This window comes from Hemitrygon akajei, chromosome 22 (assembly GCF_048418815.1).
Source record: "Hemitrygon akajei chromosome 22, sHemAka1.3, whole genome shotgun sequence".
NCBI classification, from domain to species: domain Eukaryota; kingdom Metazoa; phylum Chordata; class Chondrichthyes; order Myliobatiformes; family Dasyatidae; genus Hemitrygon; species Hemitrygon akajei.
The window spans coordinates 53,569,275-53,587,839 of NC_133145.1; the positions used below are offsets into that span (position 1 = coordinate 53,569,275).

The 18,565-nt window shown below is 39.3% G+C and overlaps 1 protein-coding gene across 1 annotated transcript in view; it reads left to right on the forward strand.

The window, feature by feature from the left end:
• LOC140714860 (dynein axonemal heavy chain 17-like) overlaps positions 1 to 18,565 on the forward strand; it is a 249,147-nt gene that overhangs the window by 20,917 nt on the left and 209,665 nt on the right. The window contains exons 7-12 of the mRNA XM_073026542.1: positions 5,301 to 5,453; positions 6,461 to 6,547; positions 10,326 to 10,493; positions 11,966 to 12,082; positions 15,766 to 16,034; positions 17,335 to 17,530. Of these exons, the coding sequence (XP_072882643.1) occupies positions 5,301 to 5,453; positions 6,461 to 6,547; positions 10,326 to 10,493; positions 11,966 to 12,082; positions 15,766 to 16,034; positions 17,335 to 17,530 (990 nt within the window). The remainder of the gene's footprint in view (positions 1 to 5,300; positions 5,454 to 6,460; positions 6,548 to 10,325; positions 10,494 to 11,965; positions 12,083 to 15,765; positions 16,035 to 17,334; positions 17,531 to 18,565) is intronic.

Consider the following 18,565-nt stretch of genomic DNA (forward strand, 5'->3'; position numbering starts at 1 on the left):
TCTATCCTAATTATAATCTCCTCAAAGAATTCCAACAGGTTCATCAGGCAAGATTTTCCCTTAAGGAAACCATGCTGACTTTGTCCTATCTTGTCCTGTGTCACCAAGTACTGCATAACCTCATTCTTGACAATTGATTCCAGCATCTTTCCAACCACTGATGTCAGGTTAACTGGTTTATAATTTCTTTTCTGATGCCTTTCTCCTTTCTTAGAGTGACATTTGCAATTTTCCAGTCCTCTGTCACCATACCAGAGTCTATGATTATTGAAAGATCATTGCTAATGCCTCCACAGTCTCTAACGCTACCTTTTACAGAACCCTAGGGTGTACTTGATCTGGTGATATATATCTTTAGGTCTTTCAGCTTTTTAACTACCTTCTCCCTTGTAATAGTAGCTGCACTCACTTCTCTTCCTTCACACACTACAACATCTGTCACACTGCTAGTGTCTTTCACAGTGAAGACTGATGCAAAATACTCATTTAGTTCATCTGTCATCTCCTTGACCCCAATATTATTTCTTCAGCCTCATTTTCTAGCAGTCCTATATTCACCCTTATCCATCTTTTATTTTTTACATACTTGAAAGTACTTTTACTAACCACTTTGATATTGTGTGCTAGCTTGCTTTCAAATTTCGTCTTTTCCCTTCTAATGATTCTTTTAGTTGCTCTCTGTAGGTTTTGAAAAGCTTCCCAATCCTCTATCTTCCCGCTAATTTTTGCTTTGTTGTATGCCCTCTCTTGTTTTTACAAAAGCTTTGACGTCCCTTGTCAGCCATGGTTGCACAATTTTGCCATTTGAGTATTTCTTTGCTTTTGAATACAGGTGTCCTGCACCTTCCTCAGTTTTCCTAGAAGGTCACACCATTGCTGCTCTACTGTCATCTCTGCCAGCAGTTCCTTCCAGTTTACTTTGGCCAACTCTTCTCTCATGCTACTGTAATTTTCTTTACTCCATTGAAATACTGCGTTGTCAGACTTTACTTTTTCCCTATCAAATTTCAAGTTGAACTCAATCATATTGTGATCACTGGCTCCTAAGGGCTCTCTTTTACCTTAAGTTCCCTAATTGCCTTTGCTTCATCACATAACACCCAATCCAGTATAGCTGATCCTCTAGTAGGCTCAATGACAAGCTACTCTAAAGAGCCATCTCATAGGCATTCAACAAAATCACTCTCCTGAGATCTATTACCAACCTGATTTTCCCAATTGACTTGCATGTTAAAATCTCCCATGATTATCGTAACATTGCCCTTCTGACATGCCTTTTCCATTTCCTGTTGTATTCTGTGGTCCAGATCCCACCTTATGTTGGGAGGCCTGTACATAACTACCATCGGGGTCCTTTTACCCTTGCAGTTTCTTAACTCAACCCACAATGATTCAACAACTGTAGATCCTTTGTCACATCTCCCTAATGATTTGATGTCATTGTTTACCAGCAGAGTCACGCCATCCCCTCTGCCTACCTTCCTATCCCTCCGATACAATGTGTTACCTTGGGCATTCAGCTCCCACTACAACCATCCTTCAGCCACGATTCAGTGATGGCCACAACATCATACTGGCCAATCTGTAATAGTGCAACAAGATCATTCACCTTATTTCTTATACTCCATGCATTGAAATATAACACTTTTTGTCCTGTATTTGTTACCCTTTTTGATCTTGCATCCTTAATACACTGATATTCACCCTGCTGGCTGCAATATTGTCCTATCATCTGCCTTCCCTTCCTGAAAGTCTGGCTGCACACTATCTCTGCTTTTTTTTTTAAACCATCCATCCTATCGTGGGTCCATCCCCCTGCCAAATTAGTTTAAACCTTCCCCAACACTTTCAAAAACCTGTCGACGAGAATATTGGTCTCCCTTGGGTTCAGGTGCAACCCTTCCCTTTTGTACAGGTCATTCTTCCCCCAGATGAAATCCGAGTGATCCAAGAACCTGAAGCTCTGCCCCCTACACCGGCTTCTCAGCCACACATTTATCTCCCAAAGCATCCTGTTTCTACCCTTACTAGCATGTGGCACAGGTAATAATCCAGAAATTACTATCCTGGAGCTCCTGCTTCTCATAAGACATAAGAGCAGAATTAGGCCATTTGGCCCATAGAATCTGCTCCACCATTCAAATCATGGCTGCTCCTTTTTTCCTCGTCCTCAGCCCCACTCCCTGGCCTTCTCCCTGTAACCTTTGATGTTGTGGCCAATCAAGGACCCCTTTAAATACACCCAATGAGCTGGCCTCCATAGCTGCCTGTGGAAACAAATTCCACAAGTTCACCACCCTCTCACTAAAGAAACTTTTCCACATCTCTATTTTAATTGGACACCCTTCTATCATGAGGCTGTGCCCTCTTGTCCTAGACTAGCCCAACATGGGAAACATCCTTTCCAGATCTACTCTAGCTAGGCCTTTCAACATTCGAAAGGCTTCAATGAGATTCCACCTCATCCTTCTAAATTCTAGCGAGTACAGGCTGCATATAAACTTTCCGCATATGATAACCCTTTCATTCCCGGAATCATCCTTGTTAACCTCCTTTGAACCCTCTCCAATGTCAGCACATCTTTTCTAAGATGAGGGGCCCAAAACTGTTCACAATATTCAAGTTGAAAGTTCACCAGTGCCTTATAAAGCCTCAGCATCACATCCCGAAATGAATGCTAACATTGCCTTACTACTGACTCAACCTGCAAATTAACCTTTAGGGTGTTCTGCACAGGGACTCCCAAGTCCCTTTCCATCTCAGATTTTTTGGATTTTCTCCCATTTTAGAAAATCCTCTGCATATTTATTTCTTCTATCAAGGTGCATGACCATAAATTTTCCAACTTTGTACACATACTTGCTGCAGCCTTCCTGTTCTCCTAATACTATCTGCCCCTCAACCAATCTTCGTCTCATCTGCAAACTTGGCAACAAAGCTATCTAATTCATCATTGAAAACACTGATAAACAGCATAAAAAGAAGCCGTCCCAACACTGACCCCTGCGGAACACCTCTAGTCACTGGCAGCCAACCAGAAAAGGATCCTTTTATTCCCACTCACTGCCTCCTACCGATCAGCCAGTGCTCTAACCATGCCAGTAACTTTCCTGTAATACCACGGCGACTTAACTTGGTAAGTAGTCTCATGTGTGGCACCTTGTCAAAAGCCTTCTGAAAATCCAAATATACAACATCCACTGCATCCCCTTTATCCATCCTACTTGTACTCTCCTCAAAGTATTCCAACAGGTTCATCAGGCAAGATTTTCCCTTAAGGAAACCATGCTGACTTTGTCCTATCTTGTCCTGTCACCAAGTACTCCATAATCTCATCCTTAACAACTGGACTCAGTCATCTTACCAACCACTGTGATCAGGCTAACTGGTCTATAATTTCCTTTCTGCTGCCCTGCTCCTTTCTTTAAGAGTGGAGCGACATTTGCAATTTTCCAATCCTCCGGAACAATGCCAGGGCCTAATAATTCTTGAAAGATCATTGCTAATGCCTCCACAATCTCTACCACTACCTTTTTCAGAACCCTAGAGTACAGTTCATCTGGTCCGGGTAACTTATGTACCTTTAGGTCTTTCAGCTTTTTGAGCACCTTCTCCCTTATAATAGTAACTGCACTCACTTCTCTTCCCTTACACTGTTCAGCACCTGGCACACTGCTAGTGTCTTTCACAGTAAAGACTCATTTAGTTCATCTGCCATCTCCTTGCTTTCAAATTTCATCTTTTCCTTCCTAATGATTCTTTTAGTTGCTCTCTAGGTTTTTAAGAGCTTCCCAAGCTCTACTCGTTAATTTTTGTTTTGTTGAATGCCTTCTCTTTTGCTTTTACATTAGCTTTCCATGGTCGTACTATTTTGCCATTTGAGTATTTCTTTACTTTTGGAATACCTCTATACTGCGCCTTCCTCATTTTTCCCAGAAATTCAAGCCATTGCCAATCTGCTGTCTTATGTCACATCCTTCTATTGATTTGATGCCATTCTTTACCAGCAAAGACACACCACCCCCTCTCCTACCTTCCTATCCCTCCAATACAATGTCTAACCTTGGACATTCAGCTCCCAACTGCAACCATCTTTCAGCCACGATTCTGTGATGGTCACAACATCATACCTGACAATCTATAAAAGTGCAACAACATCATCCACTTTATTTCCTATACTCTTTGCATTGAGATATAACACTTTTGAGCACTGTATTTGCTGCCCTTTTTGATTCTGTATCCCTAATGCACTGTTGCTCACCCTGCTGTCTGCAGTTTTGTCCTATCATCTGCCTACCCTTCCTTACAGTCTAACTGCATGCTATCTTTGTTTTTTTGCCTTCTGCCCTATCCCGAGTCCCTTCACTCCATTTCTGATCCCACTGCCTAATTAGTTTAAACCCTCCCCAACAGCTCTAACAAACTTACCTGTAAGAATATTGGGTCCCCTCTGGTTCAGGTGCAGCCTGTCTCTTTTGTACAGGTCATACCTCCCCCAGAAGAAATCCCAATGATCCAAGAACCTGAAACCCTGCCCCCGCACCAGTTCTCAGCCATGCCTTTATCTGCCAAATCATTCTGTTTCTACCCTCACTGGTGCGTGGCACAGGTAGCCATCTAGAAATCACTACCCTGGAGGTCCTGGTTCTTAGCTTTCTGCCTAGCTCTCTAAACTCTCTTTTCAGAACCATTTTGCTTTAACTTCCTATGTCATTGGTACCAATATGTACCAAGACATCTAGCTGTTCTCCCTCCCCCTTCAAAGTACTGTGGACACAATCCAAGACATCCCTGATCCTTGTGCCGGACAGGCAACATACCATCTGGGTGTCCTGTTCACGTCCACAGAATCTGTTCCCCTGACTATTGAGTCCCCTATCACTACTGCTCCCCTCTTCTCTTTCTCTTCCTTCTGCATCATGGATCCATGCTCAGTGACTGTAACCTGGTCTCCATGGCATTTCCTTGGGAGGTCAGCCTTCACAATAGTATACCTATTATTGAGGGGAATGGCCACAGGGGTGCTCTGCCTATTCACTTTCCAATTCCTTCTCCTGACAGTCTCCCAGCTACCTGCCTCCTGCAGCTAAGGGTGACTACTTCCCTGTAACTCTGATCGATGATCTTCTCACTCTGCTGTACGAGCCGAAGACCAGCCACCTGCTGCTCCAGACCCCTAACACTATCTTCCAGGAGCTGCAGCTGGAAGCACATCATACACATGTAATTCCCTGGGAGACTCTGGGAAAGATAAGAGAATGTCTTTTTTATACACAGTTCCTAACATTTTATTTTTGTAGACCTGTACCTTTTTGAACCCAGATGTGCTAATGAAAGGATTGCAGGGAGAAATAGAGGAGGTGTTGGCAACAATCAATATGGCAACATCAGTGCTTCGGAAGCTTTATGATACCTATGAAAATAACCGTTCCGGGATGTACAAATTCTTTAAGGTACTGTATATTCATACAATTTTACATTAGAAATTTTAAAATATTGAATTTAATGTTTTTTTTTTCAATTCAATATTTGCAGAAGTATTCAAAGCAAAAGTTACAGGAGTTGGAAATCTAAAATAAAAGGATCAAATGAAAGTATTCAGCTGGTCAAGCAATATTTGTGGACGAGAAGCAGTTAATGTTTCAGGTTATTTAGTTTCATAAGAAATGGAAAAGGGGGAAATAAGTGTGTTTTAATTTTTAGAGAGACTAGTGGAATATCTGTGTTGGAATGCAGATCAAGATTGGGCAGTAAGAATTTTTTTCTGGTGCTGATGTAATGGGAAATAAAAGATAAAATAATATGTTGGGACAGTCAGTACAGAGCACCAGGAGGAAACCTACTTGCTGATGGAGAGTGCAACTCTATGCTACAGTAACCAAGGTCAGGATCAAACTTGAGTTTCTGGTACTGTGTGACAATAGTGTTATTAGCTGTACCAAGTCTTCTTCACTGCAGATGCTGTCTAACATGCTGGGTATTTATAACTCTTTTGTTTCAGATTTCCAGCAATTGCATCTGACAGCAATTTTCGAACTAGGTTCTTTTGCTTCCTTTCTCTGGTATTAAAAGCAGTTTGTTAATTGAATAACTTTGGTTTCCATCTTATCCTAGATGTTCCCTCAGTTCTCTCTTTTCTTCTTTCTGCAATTTAGAATATGCTCATTTTCTCTGTTTTTCCAATTCTGGTAAATGGTTATGAATTGGAAAAGGTGATTCTTTTCCCCCTTCATATACTGTAACCTGCTTGATCTTATGCGTATTTCTGGCATTACCTGCTTTATAAAAGTACATTGGCTATTTATCAATTTTTATTTTTTGAGTGAATGTTTAAGGTCTTATATCTTGTATCCCATATAGGTAAAAATGAACTCAAAAGTGTATTTATGCAAAATCTGTGAGAGAAGGGTGTGAGTTGTTATTCCAAAAAGTGTTTAAAATGTATGTCCTTTTAATTTAGGACAAAGAACCAAAATACTGGGAGTTTCCTTCACATCTTGTCTTTGTAAGGTTGGACAGATTTATGCATCGATTACAGACTATAGAGGTATTGTGCTTTTTGTGGGGAAAAAAGACTTTATGGTATAAAATGTTTAGTATTATGAGGGTTTGCTACCCAGTGTTGTAATGGCATCAGCTTTGGACTCTGAGGCAAATGGTCCCGAGTTCAAATCTGGCCAGCTCGCTGCATGCTTTCCATCTGTGCTGGGTTGAGTGTCGAGCTAGCAACTTGGCCTTGTAAAAAAAAACAGTCAAAGTGCTATGGAAACTGCAAAAATGATGTGATGCCCAATGCACCACAAGGCACGAAAAGGAACAACAGCTATAATGGGTGATGCATGGGTGAATAATAACTTTCCTTCCTTTGTTCTTAACCTCAAAACTGTTCCAGTTTAAGACAAATACCAAACCTGCAGTTGTTTTTCATCTTTTAAAATGCTGATTCAGGAATGACTGTGAAACCAAAGAAACAGAAGAAAATCAGTAATGTTAGTAATTTTTAAATGGACAAATATAAATGATAAAAGAAAATTTTAATATAATCTATCAAAAATGAAGTTAAGTCAAAGAACCTTTGTTATTAAATTGAAGTGGAGTTAACACATTTGTCCAAATAAATATAATTTGTTTGTGTCACTGTTTATGCAATTAAATACATCTCTGATGTTGGATGGTGTAAACTTGTTTTTAATTAGCTTTGAGGAAGAGAATTACAACAATATAGTTACTGTTAAAATTTATTTTTGTGCTTGCCTGTTCATTTCAACTGCATTCTGTACTCCCCTACCTTTTTAGAGATGTGTATTTTAGTTATTTTAGTTGCTTTTGGAAGACTGGAAATATCACTTGCTAAATTTTAAAATGATTTACGGTACAAACAATCAGTTTGGTGAAGGAAAGGCTGAAAATCAGATGTGCCTTCTGAGCCATCAGCTCATTGGATCCTACATTGATTTGTTCTCATGATGTCCCCATTTTGTTTTTTAAAATGACCAATAGACACTTTGGGTTTCTTTATGATACATTGGCAATGAGTCATTGTTATATGCTAGATCATATCAATTTTCAACCAGCAAGTCTACAGAGCCACGTACTGTCAGCTACCTGCAGAATGTGTCAATGGATTTTGACCCTATGTAGTGGCAGTGTGCAAGTCCAGTACATGGGTACGTATCTCCTGGTTTGTCATTCGACTCACACTAAAATCAAGCAGTGAACAAAAATAATGTAAAGTGCTAGATACACTTTATATCTAGCTTTGAGTTGATGAACTAGACAATTTTCAGAGATTCATCTTCAAATCTGAATGAATACACCACAGTTGTCATTGACTTCATCAAGATCTGTGTGGATGAGTGTGGGCCTTCGAGAGCATACCAGACATTCCCAAATGAGAAGCTATGAATGAACCAGGAGATTCGTAGTCTGTTGTGGCATTCAGAAGTGGTGATCCAGAATTATACAAGGACCAGCTATGACCTACAGAAGGATATTTTAAGAGTGAAAAAACTCTTAAGAGTGACTGTAAAGATGTAACTGGATGCATGTCAGCCCTGGCAGGCTTTGCAAACCATTACTTCCTACAAGGTGAAATCTAACATATTGAATGGCTGTGTTGCTTCAGTCACAGCTAAGCTTGACACCTTTAATATATGCTTTGAAAAGGAGAATAAAATTACAACTGTGTGATCCCTGCAACATCTGGTGTCTCTGTAATCTCTGTTTCGGCAGCTGATGTCAGGACATCTTTCAAGAGGGTGAACCCTTGCAAGGCATCAGGCCCTGATGATATACCTGGTAGGCCACTGTAAACCTGTGCAAACTGACTGATGGGGGTGTTCAAGGACTTCTTCAAAGTCTCACTGCTACATTCCCACTTGCTGCAAAAGGGTGACAATCATACCAGTGCCTAAGAAGTACAAGGTGAGCTACCCCAATGATTATCACCCAATTGCACTTACATCTACTGTGATGAAGTGCTTTGAGAGGTTGTAGTATGGCCAGGCTCAACTCCAGCCTAAGAAATAACCTGGACTTGCTGCATATGCCTATCACCATAATACGTCTACAGCAGATGCAATCTCACTGGCTCTTCGCTTGGCCTTGGATCACCTGGACAATAGCAAACGTCAGGCTACTGTTTATTGATTACAGCTCGGCATTCAACACAATCATACCCTGAATTCTAATCAACAAGCTCCAAAATCTTGGCCTCTGTACCTCCCTCTGAAACTGGATTCTTGACTTCCACACTAGAGGTCAGAGTCAGTATGGATTGGAAACATCTCCTCCTCACTGACAATCAACACAGGCGCAGCTCAAAGATGTGTGCTAAGCCCATTTCTCTACTCTCTCTACACTATGACTGTGTAGCTAGGTACAACTCAACTATTGGCAGAATTACAGATGGTGACAAGGAGGTATACAGGAGTGAGATAGATCAGCTGGTTGAGTGGTGTTGCAACAACAATCTAGCACTCAATGTTAGTAAGACCAAGGAATTGATTGTGGACTTCCGGAAGGGGAAGTTGAGGAAACACACACAAGTCCTCATCAAGAGATCAACAGTGGAAAGGGTGAGCAGTTTCAGGTTCCCAGGAGTCAACAACTCCGAAGATCTATCCTGGGGCCAATATATTGATGCAATTACAAAGAAGGCATGACAGTGACCATGTGATTAGTGTAGCCATGGAGCTAGCATATGGGACAAACCAGGTCCAATACAGTCTGGCTTCATCAGTTTTATTCAGTAGAATAAGATACAAGATTCAAAATTGTTTATTGTACATGCTTGTAAAGGAGAACTAAGTGATTGTTACTCCAAATCCAATGCTGCATTTAAAAACACAGTAAATATAAATATAAAAGCAAGCCTATTAAAACAATGTACTAGTACCTGTTGATTGTGGCCATATATACTTGAGATTAGCTTATATAATGCATATAGACTGATTGTACATAAAGTGAGGCTGGGTGCAGGAGTAACTGCACATAAGGAGATTCTGATGGGAAATGATAAAGTGACAATGTGACTCTTGGCAAAATGAACTCTTCCAGGTAGTAGCAGGGCATATGAAAACAGAGTGGGACAGCAACTGTGTCAGTGTAGGTATGAGGTGTGGAGTGTAAGTGTAAATTGGCAGTGCATGGGTGGGGGAACGAAAGGTGCTAAGGGGCTGTGGAGAGGAGTAGCTGAGGTGGAAGTAGTGGTAGTGAGAGGATGGTGGGGTGGGTAAGTGCTTCATGTAAAACAACATTTTAAAAATTATGATATAGTAAAAATGTAAATTGGATGCAAATATTCGGCTATCACATGTGCATCTAACCGGAAATTGCTGCATTTGCCTAATAGATTCTTACTTAACTTGCCTAAAGAAGTGAGGGTTGGTTATTGAATGTCAATATTCAACATATCTTCCATAAAATATTCTCTGTAGTGATATAAGTTTGACAGTGCTTACTTGACTACTTCATGTTGTGTATTGTGCCTAAGTAAAATGGGAAATGTAAGGTAAAATAAACAAAGGAGGCAGAAATATTTGCGTCTCTTCTTCTAAATAAGCCCCTCATGGTTGAGGCATACTTAATGTGAGTTCAGTAGGTTCTGAGTCAGCTGAAGAATCCTGTATGTGATCCGCAGGTGGGGCTTAGGATGTTTGATTGGATGAATGGACAATTGAGGTTGTTAGGTACTTCCACTGCTTGCTCATGGCCTCAATGGGTTCCTGCTGTAAAGACAAGGAGCTCATATCAAAAGTCATCAGTAAATTTTCTGCTTAAGTGTTGTATGATAAACTTATTCAGAGTTTGATGTCTTTATACAGGAGATATTTTCTACTACTGTTGAATTCTTAAAGCTTGAAAAAATTGAAGTAGGAGGAGTGAGAGGAAATATCCTAGGTCAAATGGTACAACAAATCTACATGGAGTTTCTAGAAGTCATTAAAATCTTTGCCGATAGCAAGTACGATCCTTTGGATCCAGAAGAACATGTAAGGAAAATTTATTGAGATGAAATGCTTCTCTGGCATATTTAAACCATTAAGGTATTAGTAGTTTGCTGATGCTCACAAACAGGAGAATATCTGCATACTCTGGAAATCCAAAGCAACACACACAAAATGCTGGAGGAACTCAGCAGGCCAGGCAGCATCTATGGAAAAGAGTAAACAGTCGACATTTTGGTTCGAGACCTTTCATCAGGACTGGAAAGGAAGGGGGAAGGAGTCAGAATAAGAAGGTGGGGGAAGTGGATAAAGAAGTACAAGGTAGCAGGTGATAGGTGAAACCGGGAGAGGGAAAGGGGGTAAGTAAAGTGCTGGGGTTAATTGACGAAAGAGATAAAAGGCTTGAGAAGGGGTAATCTGATAGGAGATGATAGAAGACCGTGGAAGAAATGGAAGGGGAGGACTACCAGAGGGAGGTGATGATCACGTAAGAAGAGAAAGTGTGAGGGGGGAATGAGCATACCAGAACACTGGATAAAGTAGATTACCCCAACAGACTTATAGGTGAAGTGTTGCCTCACTTAGAAGGACTGTTTGGGGCCCTGAATGGTAGTGGAGGAGCAGGTGCAGAGGCAGGGACAGCACCTGTTCCTCTTGCAAGGATAATTTCCAGGAGGGAGATTAGTGGGGAGGGTCCCATATATTGGTGAGACCCGATGTAGATTGGGAGACTGCTTTGTCGAGCACCTTTGTTCTGCCACCACAAAAAGTGGGATTTCCCAGTGACCACCCATTTCAATTCTTCCTAATCTGATGCAGCACAAAAAACACAATAAGATAAAGAACACAACAATAAAAAATAAAAATACATACAGTATGTAGTGTTTTCCAGTTAATTATTGTGAGTAGTATTTCTATTTGTTTTAGTGCCCCTCTAAAATGTATAATTTGTCAGTGCTGTGAAACTCTTGTATGAATTGTATCATTTCTCAGGATGTGTACTGAACTTGCTGTGCCTTAATAAACCATGCCTATTTATGTTAGTGCAAGTATGATCTGGTATTCAGTCACAATTCAGGTACCAAATAATTGTTTTTTAAATTACTTTATTTATTTTGAGTTTTTAATTGCTTCTGAATGTCAAAGACTTTTAAAAGATTGCTAAAATCCTTCAGCGCTTTCACAGCTAGCAAAGTTTTGTTCCAGCTTTGCTGTCTGTCTGTGAGGCATTCTGTGGGCTGGCCCTTTATTTCTTGCCATCAAAAGTTAGTCCAATTTGAAGCATTGCAGGATTCCTGGCTATGGAGGACCCTTCTCATCAACCCCAGGGAAATGTGAATAAGGGCCAATAATAGGCAGCAATTCTGGGAAGCAGGAATAGTCCAGCATGTCCTAGCCCATTCATTTAGAAAGTAACTTAAGTCTTATTACCTAAACAAAAATTTAAATATATTTTAGTTTGGATATTTGACCACAAATAAAAACTTATTGTTTCATTTTGATGCATTTACAAACAGAATTTTGAAGAAGATTACAAAGTTTTTCAAAATACAATTGCAGATTTTGACAGAAGATTAGGTATGATAATATCCCAAGGATTTAGTGACTGCTCAAACATTACATCTGCTGTAAAGGTAAATACAAATATGAATTCTGTTTTTGGGTCTTAGTATCAAATAGAATCATAAAATGGTTATAGGATGGAAGGAAGCTATGTACAGTCAGTGGCCACTTTATTAGATACCACCTGTACCTAATAGAGTGGCCATTGAGTGTATGCTTGTGGTCTTCTGCTGCTACAGCCCATCCACTTCAAGGTTTGATGTGTTGTGCATTCAGAAATGCTCTTCTGCACAGCAATGTTGTAATGTGTGATTAATTGAATTACTGTCACCTTCCTGTCAGCTTGAACAAATCTGGCCATTCTCCACTGACCTCTCTCATTAACAAGGCATTTTCGCTCACAGAACTGCCACACACTGGATATTTTTTATTTTTCATACCATTCTCTGTAAGCTCTAGTTTTCATAGTTTTATTTCAGAACCTTGCTTAACCCTCTAAGAATGATTATTGTTTGTCTACAGAGAGAGATATAAGAATATGCAGCTGACTGTAAATAGAGATATTGTTGGAATGTATCAAAGAAAAGAATTGGGAAAATATTTGGGAAGTTTGAAAACAAAGCAACTTGCCTGGAAATCCAGTGGTTCAAGCATGTTTGTTTATTTCATTGAGTACTAACACAATTGGACGGGTTACGTCCTAAACCTAAAGGGGTCCAATATCCTAGCGGGCACATTTAATAGAACTGTTAGGAAGGGTTTAAACTAATTTGGCAGGGGGATGGGAACCAGAGTCATAGGGCTGAGGAAGTGGAAAACAGAGAGAAGTTGCAGAACTTGGCCTCTGTACCTCCTTAAGTAATTGGATCCTCTGTGCGGATTGGTGATAGCGTAACCTCTTTGCTGATTATCAACGCCAGCGCACCACAGGGGTGTATACTTAGCCCACTGCTCTGTTCTCTGTATACACATGACTGTGTGGCTAGGCATAGCTCAAATACCATCTATAAATTTGCTGACAATACAACCATTGTAGGTAGATTCTCAGGTGGTAACCAAAGGGCGTACAGGAGTGACATATGCCAACTAGTGGAATGGTGGGCGCAACAATAACCTGGCACTCAATGTCAGTAAGACGAAAGAGCTGATTGTGGACTTCAGGAAGGGTAACACGAAGGAACACATACCAATCCTCATAGAGGGATCAGAAGTGGAGAGAGTGAGCAGCTTCAAGTTCCTGGGTGTCAAGATCTCTGAGGATCTAACTTGGTTCCAACATATTGATGTAGTCTTACAGAAGGCAAGACAGTGGCTATACTTTATTAGGAGTTTGAAGCGATTTGGCATGTCAACAAATACACTCAAAAACTTATATAGTTGTGCCATGGAGAGCATTCTGACAGGCTACATCACTGTCTGGTATGGAGGGGCTACTGCACAGAACTGAAAGAAGCTGCAGAAGGTTGTAAACACAGTCAGCTCCATCTTGGGCACTAGTCTACTAAGTACCCAGGACATCTTTAGGGGGCAATGTCTCAGAAAGGCAGCATCCATTATTAAAGGCCTCCAAACAGCAGCTGGGCTGTGGATTACAAATTACAGCAGGAGATAGAAAAGGCATGTCAGAAAGGCAATGTCATGATAATCATTAGGGATTTTAACATGAATGTGGATTGGGAAAACCAGGTCAGTACTGGACCTTAAGAGAGAGAATTTGTAGAATGTCTAAGGGATGGCTTTTTAGAATAGCTCGTTGTGGAGCCCACTAGGGGATTGGCTGTGCTGGATTGGGTGTTGTGCAATGATCCAGAGGTGATAAGAGAGGTTAAGGTTAAGGAACCCTTAGGGAACAGTGATCACAATATGATCGAGTTCACATTGAAATTTGAGAGGGAAAAAATAAAATCCAATGTGTTGGTATTTCAGTGGAATAAAGGAAATTACAATGGCATGAGAGGGGAACTGGCCAAAGTTGACTGGAAAGGGACATTTGCAGGAAGGACAGCAGAGCAGTGATAGCTGGAGTTTCTGCAAGAAATGTGGGAAGTGCAAGACAGATATATTCCAAATAAGAAGAAATTTTCAAAGGGAAGAAGTACACTACTGTGACTGTCAAGTGAAGTCAGAGCCAAAGCAAAAGAGAGGGCATACAAGGAAGCCAGAGCTAGTAGGAAGATAGATTGGGGAGCTTTTAAAAACTTGCAGAAGGAAACTAAGTAAGTCATTCGGAAGGAAAAGAAGAATTTTGAGAGGAAGCTGGCGACTAATATCAAAGAAGATACTAAATGCTTTTTTTTAAGTATATAAAGGGTAAAAGAGAGTCGAAGGTAGATATAGGACCAATAGAAAGTTATGCTGGAGATATTGTAATGAGAGATGCAGAGATGACAGAGGAACTGAATGCGTATCTTGCATCAGTCTTCACAGTAGAAGATGCCTGAAGTATACCGGACATTCAAGGGTGTCAGGGAAGTGAAGTTTGTGCAATTAAAATTACAACTGAGAAGGTGCTCAGGAAGCTTAATAGACAATAGACAGTAGGTTCAGGAGTAGGCCATTCGGCCCTTCTAGCCAGCACTGCCATTCACTGTGATCATACACAATCAGTACCCTGTTCCTGCCCTCAATGGTCTTAATGGTCTGAAGGTGGATAAATCTGCTGGACCTGATGGAATGCACCCTTGGGTTCTGAAGGAAGTAGCTGGAGAGATTGCGGAGGCATTAATGATGATCTTTCAAGATGGCATTGTACCGGATGACTGGAAAATTGCAAATATTACTCTGCTATTTAAGAAGGGTGGGAGGCAACAGAAAGAAAACTATAGACCTGTTGGCCTGACATCAGTGGTTGGGAAGTTGTTGGAATCGGTTGTTAAGGATGAGATTATGGAGTACCTACTTCTTCTCCTATATCTTATGGAATTACACAGGTATTGCACCAGTCCATGCAGACCAAAATCTAATGTACTAAAGCCTGAAGTAGTTGGTTCAGAAAGGGTTAAGTCTCACTCAGCATGTTATGTGAAAGTGAATGGAATTGTTCATGGCATCAGTTGTGTTTCTTACCATAAATCATTGTGTTTTATTTAGGTTAAATGGTACATGAGACTTGACATTTTAACATCCTTTTCCAGTTAGAATTCAGAGTGAGAATCAGGTTTAATATCACTGGCGCATGTCATAAAATTTCTGAACTTAGCAGCAGCAGTTCAATGTAATAAAAAAACCAGAAGTGCAGCTTTAAGTAACAGCTTCAGTGGTCTTACAATTCACAATGAGCAAGCTTCAGGGGAAGGTGACTGGTGAGAAACTGTAATTCACTTTAGAAAGACATCTTAACGTGTGGCAGGGACTCAAGTAAATTGAAAGCCATTGGAACAAGGAGAAGCCTTTGAACATGATATGAAGCCACTGTATTCTGTGTTTGAAGGCATCACCTCCAACTGCAAGGAGCTGCAGTTCAGGATCTCTGAAGTACAGGAGCAATACATTCACAAGTTTTGTGCAAAGTCACAGCTGCTGTCATTGCTCACTGCATCAAACCAAAGTAATACTTCTCTGCTGCATGTGCTGGGCCTCTTATTATAGAAATCAAGCATTAAATTGTATTGTTAAAATTGGTACCTAGCACAAAGCAGTATGAAAAAAACTATCTTTCAATTTATAAAAGCTTTTTTACAACTATAATGTGCAATGAACATTTTTTTTTAAAATGTGTAACTGTGAATTGTGAAAATTTATTCTTTTGTTTCAGTTGATGAACATGTTTGGATTTTTCATTAAGCGTCCACTGATAAAAGAAAAAATGTCTGAAAAATACTCTGTCATGGTTGACATGGTTAACAGAGATTTAGATGATATCAAGGTAGTGTTTGATGCACACTTGAAAACCACTGCAGCAAGGAACGGTTATCCTTTTATCAACAAAAATATGCCGCTTGTAGCTGGTGAGCTAAAATGGGCATTGGAAGTGACTGAGAGAATGGAGGTGACAATGAGGAATTTCAAGTCCTTTGAACATTCGTAAGTCTTTAAGTTACAGTGGTAGCTGTTAATAAAAGTGAATATTTAACATGATTTACATAGAAAAATAAGTTAACATGCTATAGAGGTTTGATAATATTTTTTCTGCTTCAGAATAATAATTTAATGAACTTTTGAAAAAATATTTTGGAGGCTGAGTGAGAAAAGTTCTCACAATAAGGAAGAGGTTAATTATGTGGGCAATACATTTTCTTACCACATTTAGTGCAATGTGGATGTTATTATCTCTCCCTCTCCCCCTCCCCCCCAGAAACTGTGCTTATTTTGTGAAATCAGATTAAATGTGAAAAATGAAAAGAAAATATCTTTCAAGATCTGCTACTTGTTTACTTCGTGAAATCCATTGAAAGTACTACAATCTTAGAATTATAAGTGACCACTGAGATATGAAGGAGTTGAGTTAATAGAAAAAAGTGCATGTTGCAGTCTTTTGTAATGCAAAACATTCACCTGCATATGTGTCATAAAAAGCAAGTTGAAAAACATTTTTTCCTTATTTTTACAAAATTTCCATGAAAATGAATGTTATTTCATATCTCAAATCCTGTAAAGCTGAATTGCCATAATGGGGACGGGGGTGGTAGACTGTGGAGGAGAGTAAATTGCCTATTTATGCCAATTCCATTTGACCATATTAGGCCTGTATTCCTTTACTTCTTTCCTGTCAAAGTACCAGTCGAAACACTTTGAAAACAAATGTATCTGCATCCACTATCTCCTCTGACAGCTCATTACAAATATCAGAAGTATGCCAGTGTATGGAGATGGAAAAGCAGAGATTGTCTTCTTTAGAGTAAAAAATAACAATTTGATCGATGCATCAAAATTATGCCAGAATAGGAAAAAATGAACAATGAGAAACTGTTTCCAATGCCAAAATGTTTATTAACTAGAGACGATAGATTTACGACAAAAGCTCAAAGATTCAGAGGTAACATGAAGAACATATTTTAATAAATCAAGTAGTTGTAATCTGAAATATATTGTTGAAATACTTTCAAAGGTAACTTCCAACAGAATTGGATAAATATTCAAACACCACACTACAGGTAATGAACAAGGGAATGGGACTAATGAAATATCCAATAGATCTACCAAAGAGCTATCGCAGACATAATGTAGCGAGCAAGCTCCTTCTATGCAATGTTATTCAACATTTCCTTGGTGTTTCAGCCCTATATTGTATGAGAAATTATTAAAACACCCAAAATTTTTTGAAGTGATTGAGGTACAGCTGGAAGTTTACATTGGGGATTAAATTTCATTTCCTTCAAAACAGTTATAGGTCAGACGAGGAGGCTAAACTTATTTTAAATAAATATGAAGAGATGAAATCCTTACTTCAAAAATTTTGTGAACAAGTTTATAGTGAATGGATTACAAAAGTGGATGACGACTGCCAATTTAATTTGAATCAACCCCTTATTTTTCGTAATCCAAAAACAGACCTGATCAGCGTGAGCTTTAGCAAAAAGGTGAGAAATTTGCCTTTAGAAACTATCTTCTACAATTATGTAACAGGATTCAAACTAATATTAAGTCTAAAACTTCTGTGAACTCAAAGTATTTTTTTGAATCACGGTTCCAGGAATTCCCATAATGTTAAAATTTCCTTTTAAATATTAAATCAACAAATTTGTATGTTAGATTTGGCTAGTTTCTTTCATATCTTTTACTTAAAAGTCTAATATTGAAGATTATAGTGTTGAAATCAAAAGCAAATTGTCTTCTTTAAGAAAAGAAGTACTGACCAAATCAAACCTACCTGTGGAGAAAGTAACCAAATTAACATTTCATGCTAATGATCTTTAGTCCATTTGCCTGACTATTTCCAGCATCTCTTGTTTTTGAACATGTGATCATTGAGATAAGTATGCTTTGACTTTTTTCTGAAAGTTGAAGAAAAGTGTGTGCCACTTATCTAATTAATAGTTTGGAATTCTGTATTGAATGTAGTCTGTTGTACAGTTTTATATCTAATTGAATTGGAGATAAACTTCACAATTTATGGATAGTGAGATAATTGTATTCAATGTGATATTTAGGGCATGTGTAACTGGCAGTCAGAAGGTTAAGTGGAGCATTATAGCCATTATCTGAAGCAGACTGGAATACAAAGGGAAGAATTTCTAATAAATGTGTAGTATCCAACCAGATTTTGAAGGAGTGAAACCATTAACTTCTGTCTTTGTCTAGCACACTTGCCCTAATTGGTAAATGATAAGTCAAATCATTTGTTACTTTAATATCATATTAGTTCCCAAGAACCTTGGACTTTGTATCTGTACCATCATTAAGACTGCTTAATCACCAGATCATCGTCTCCTCAGCACCCCTCCTCTACTGCAGCTTGCAACTTAATTGCAGTTCAGTTTTTGCTATAATAACTCATGTCAATGCTCTCCCTGAGCTTAATTATTATAACGAACTTTGACTGGTATTGCTCTATAACCTTGTCTCAAAACTAAGCAGTTTATATCCCAGTATACATTAGATCTTATTCTCAGTTT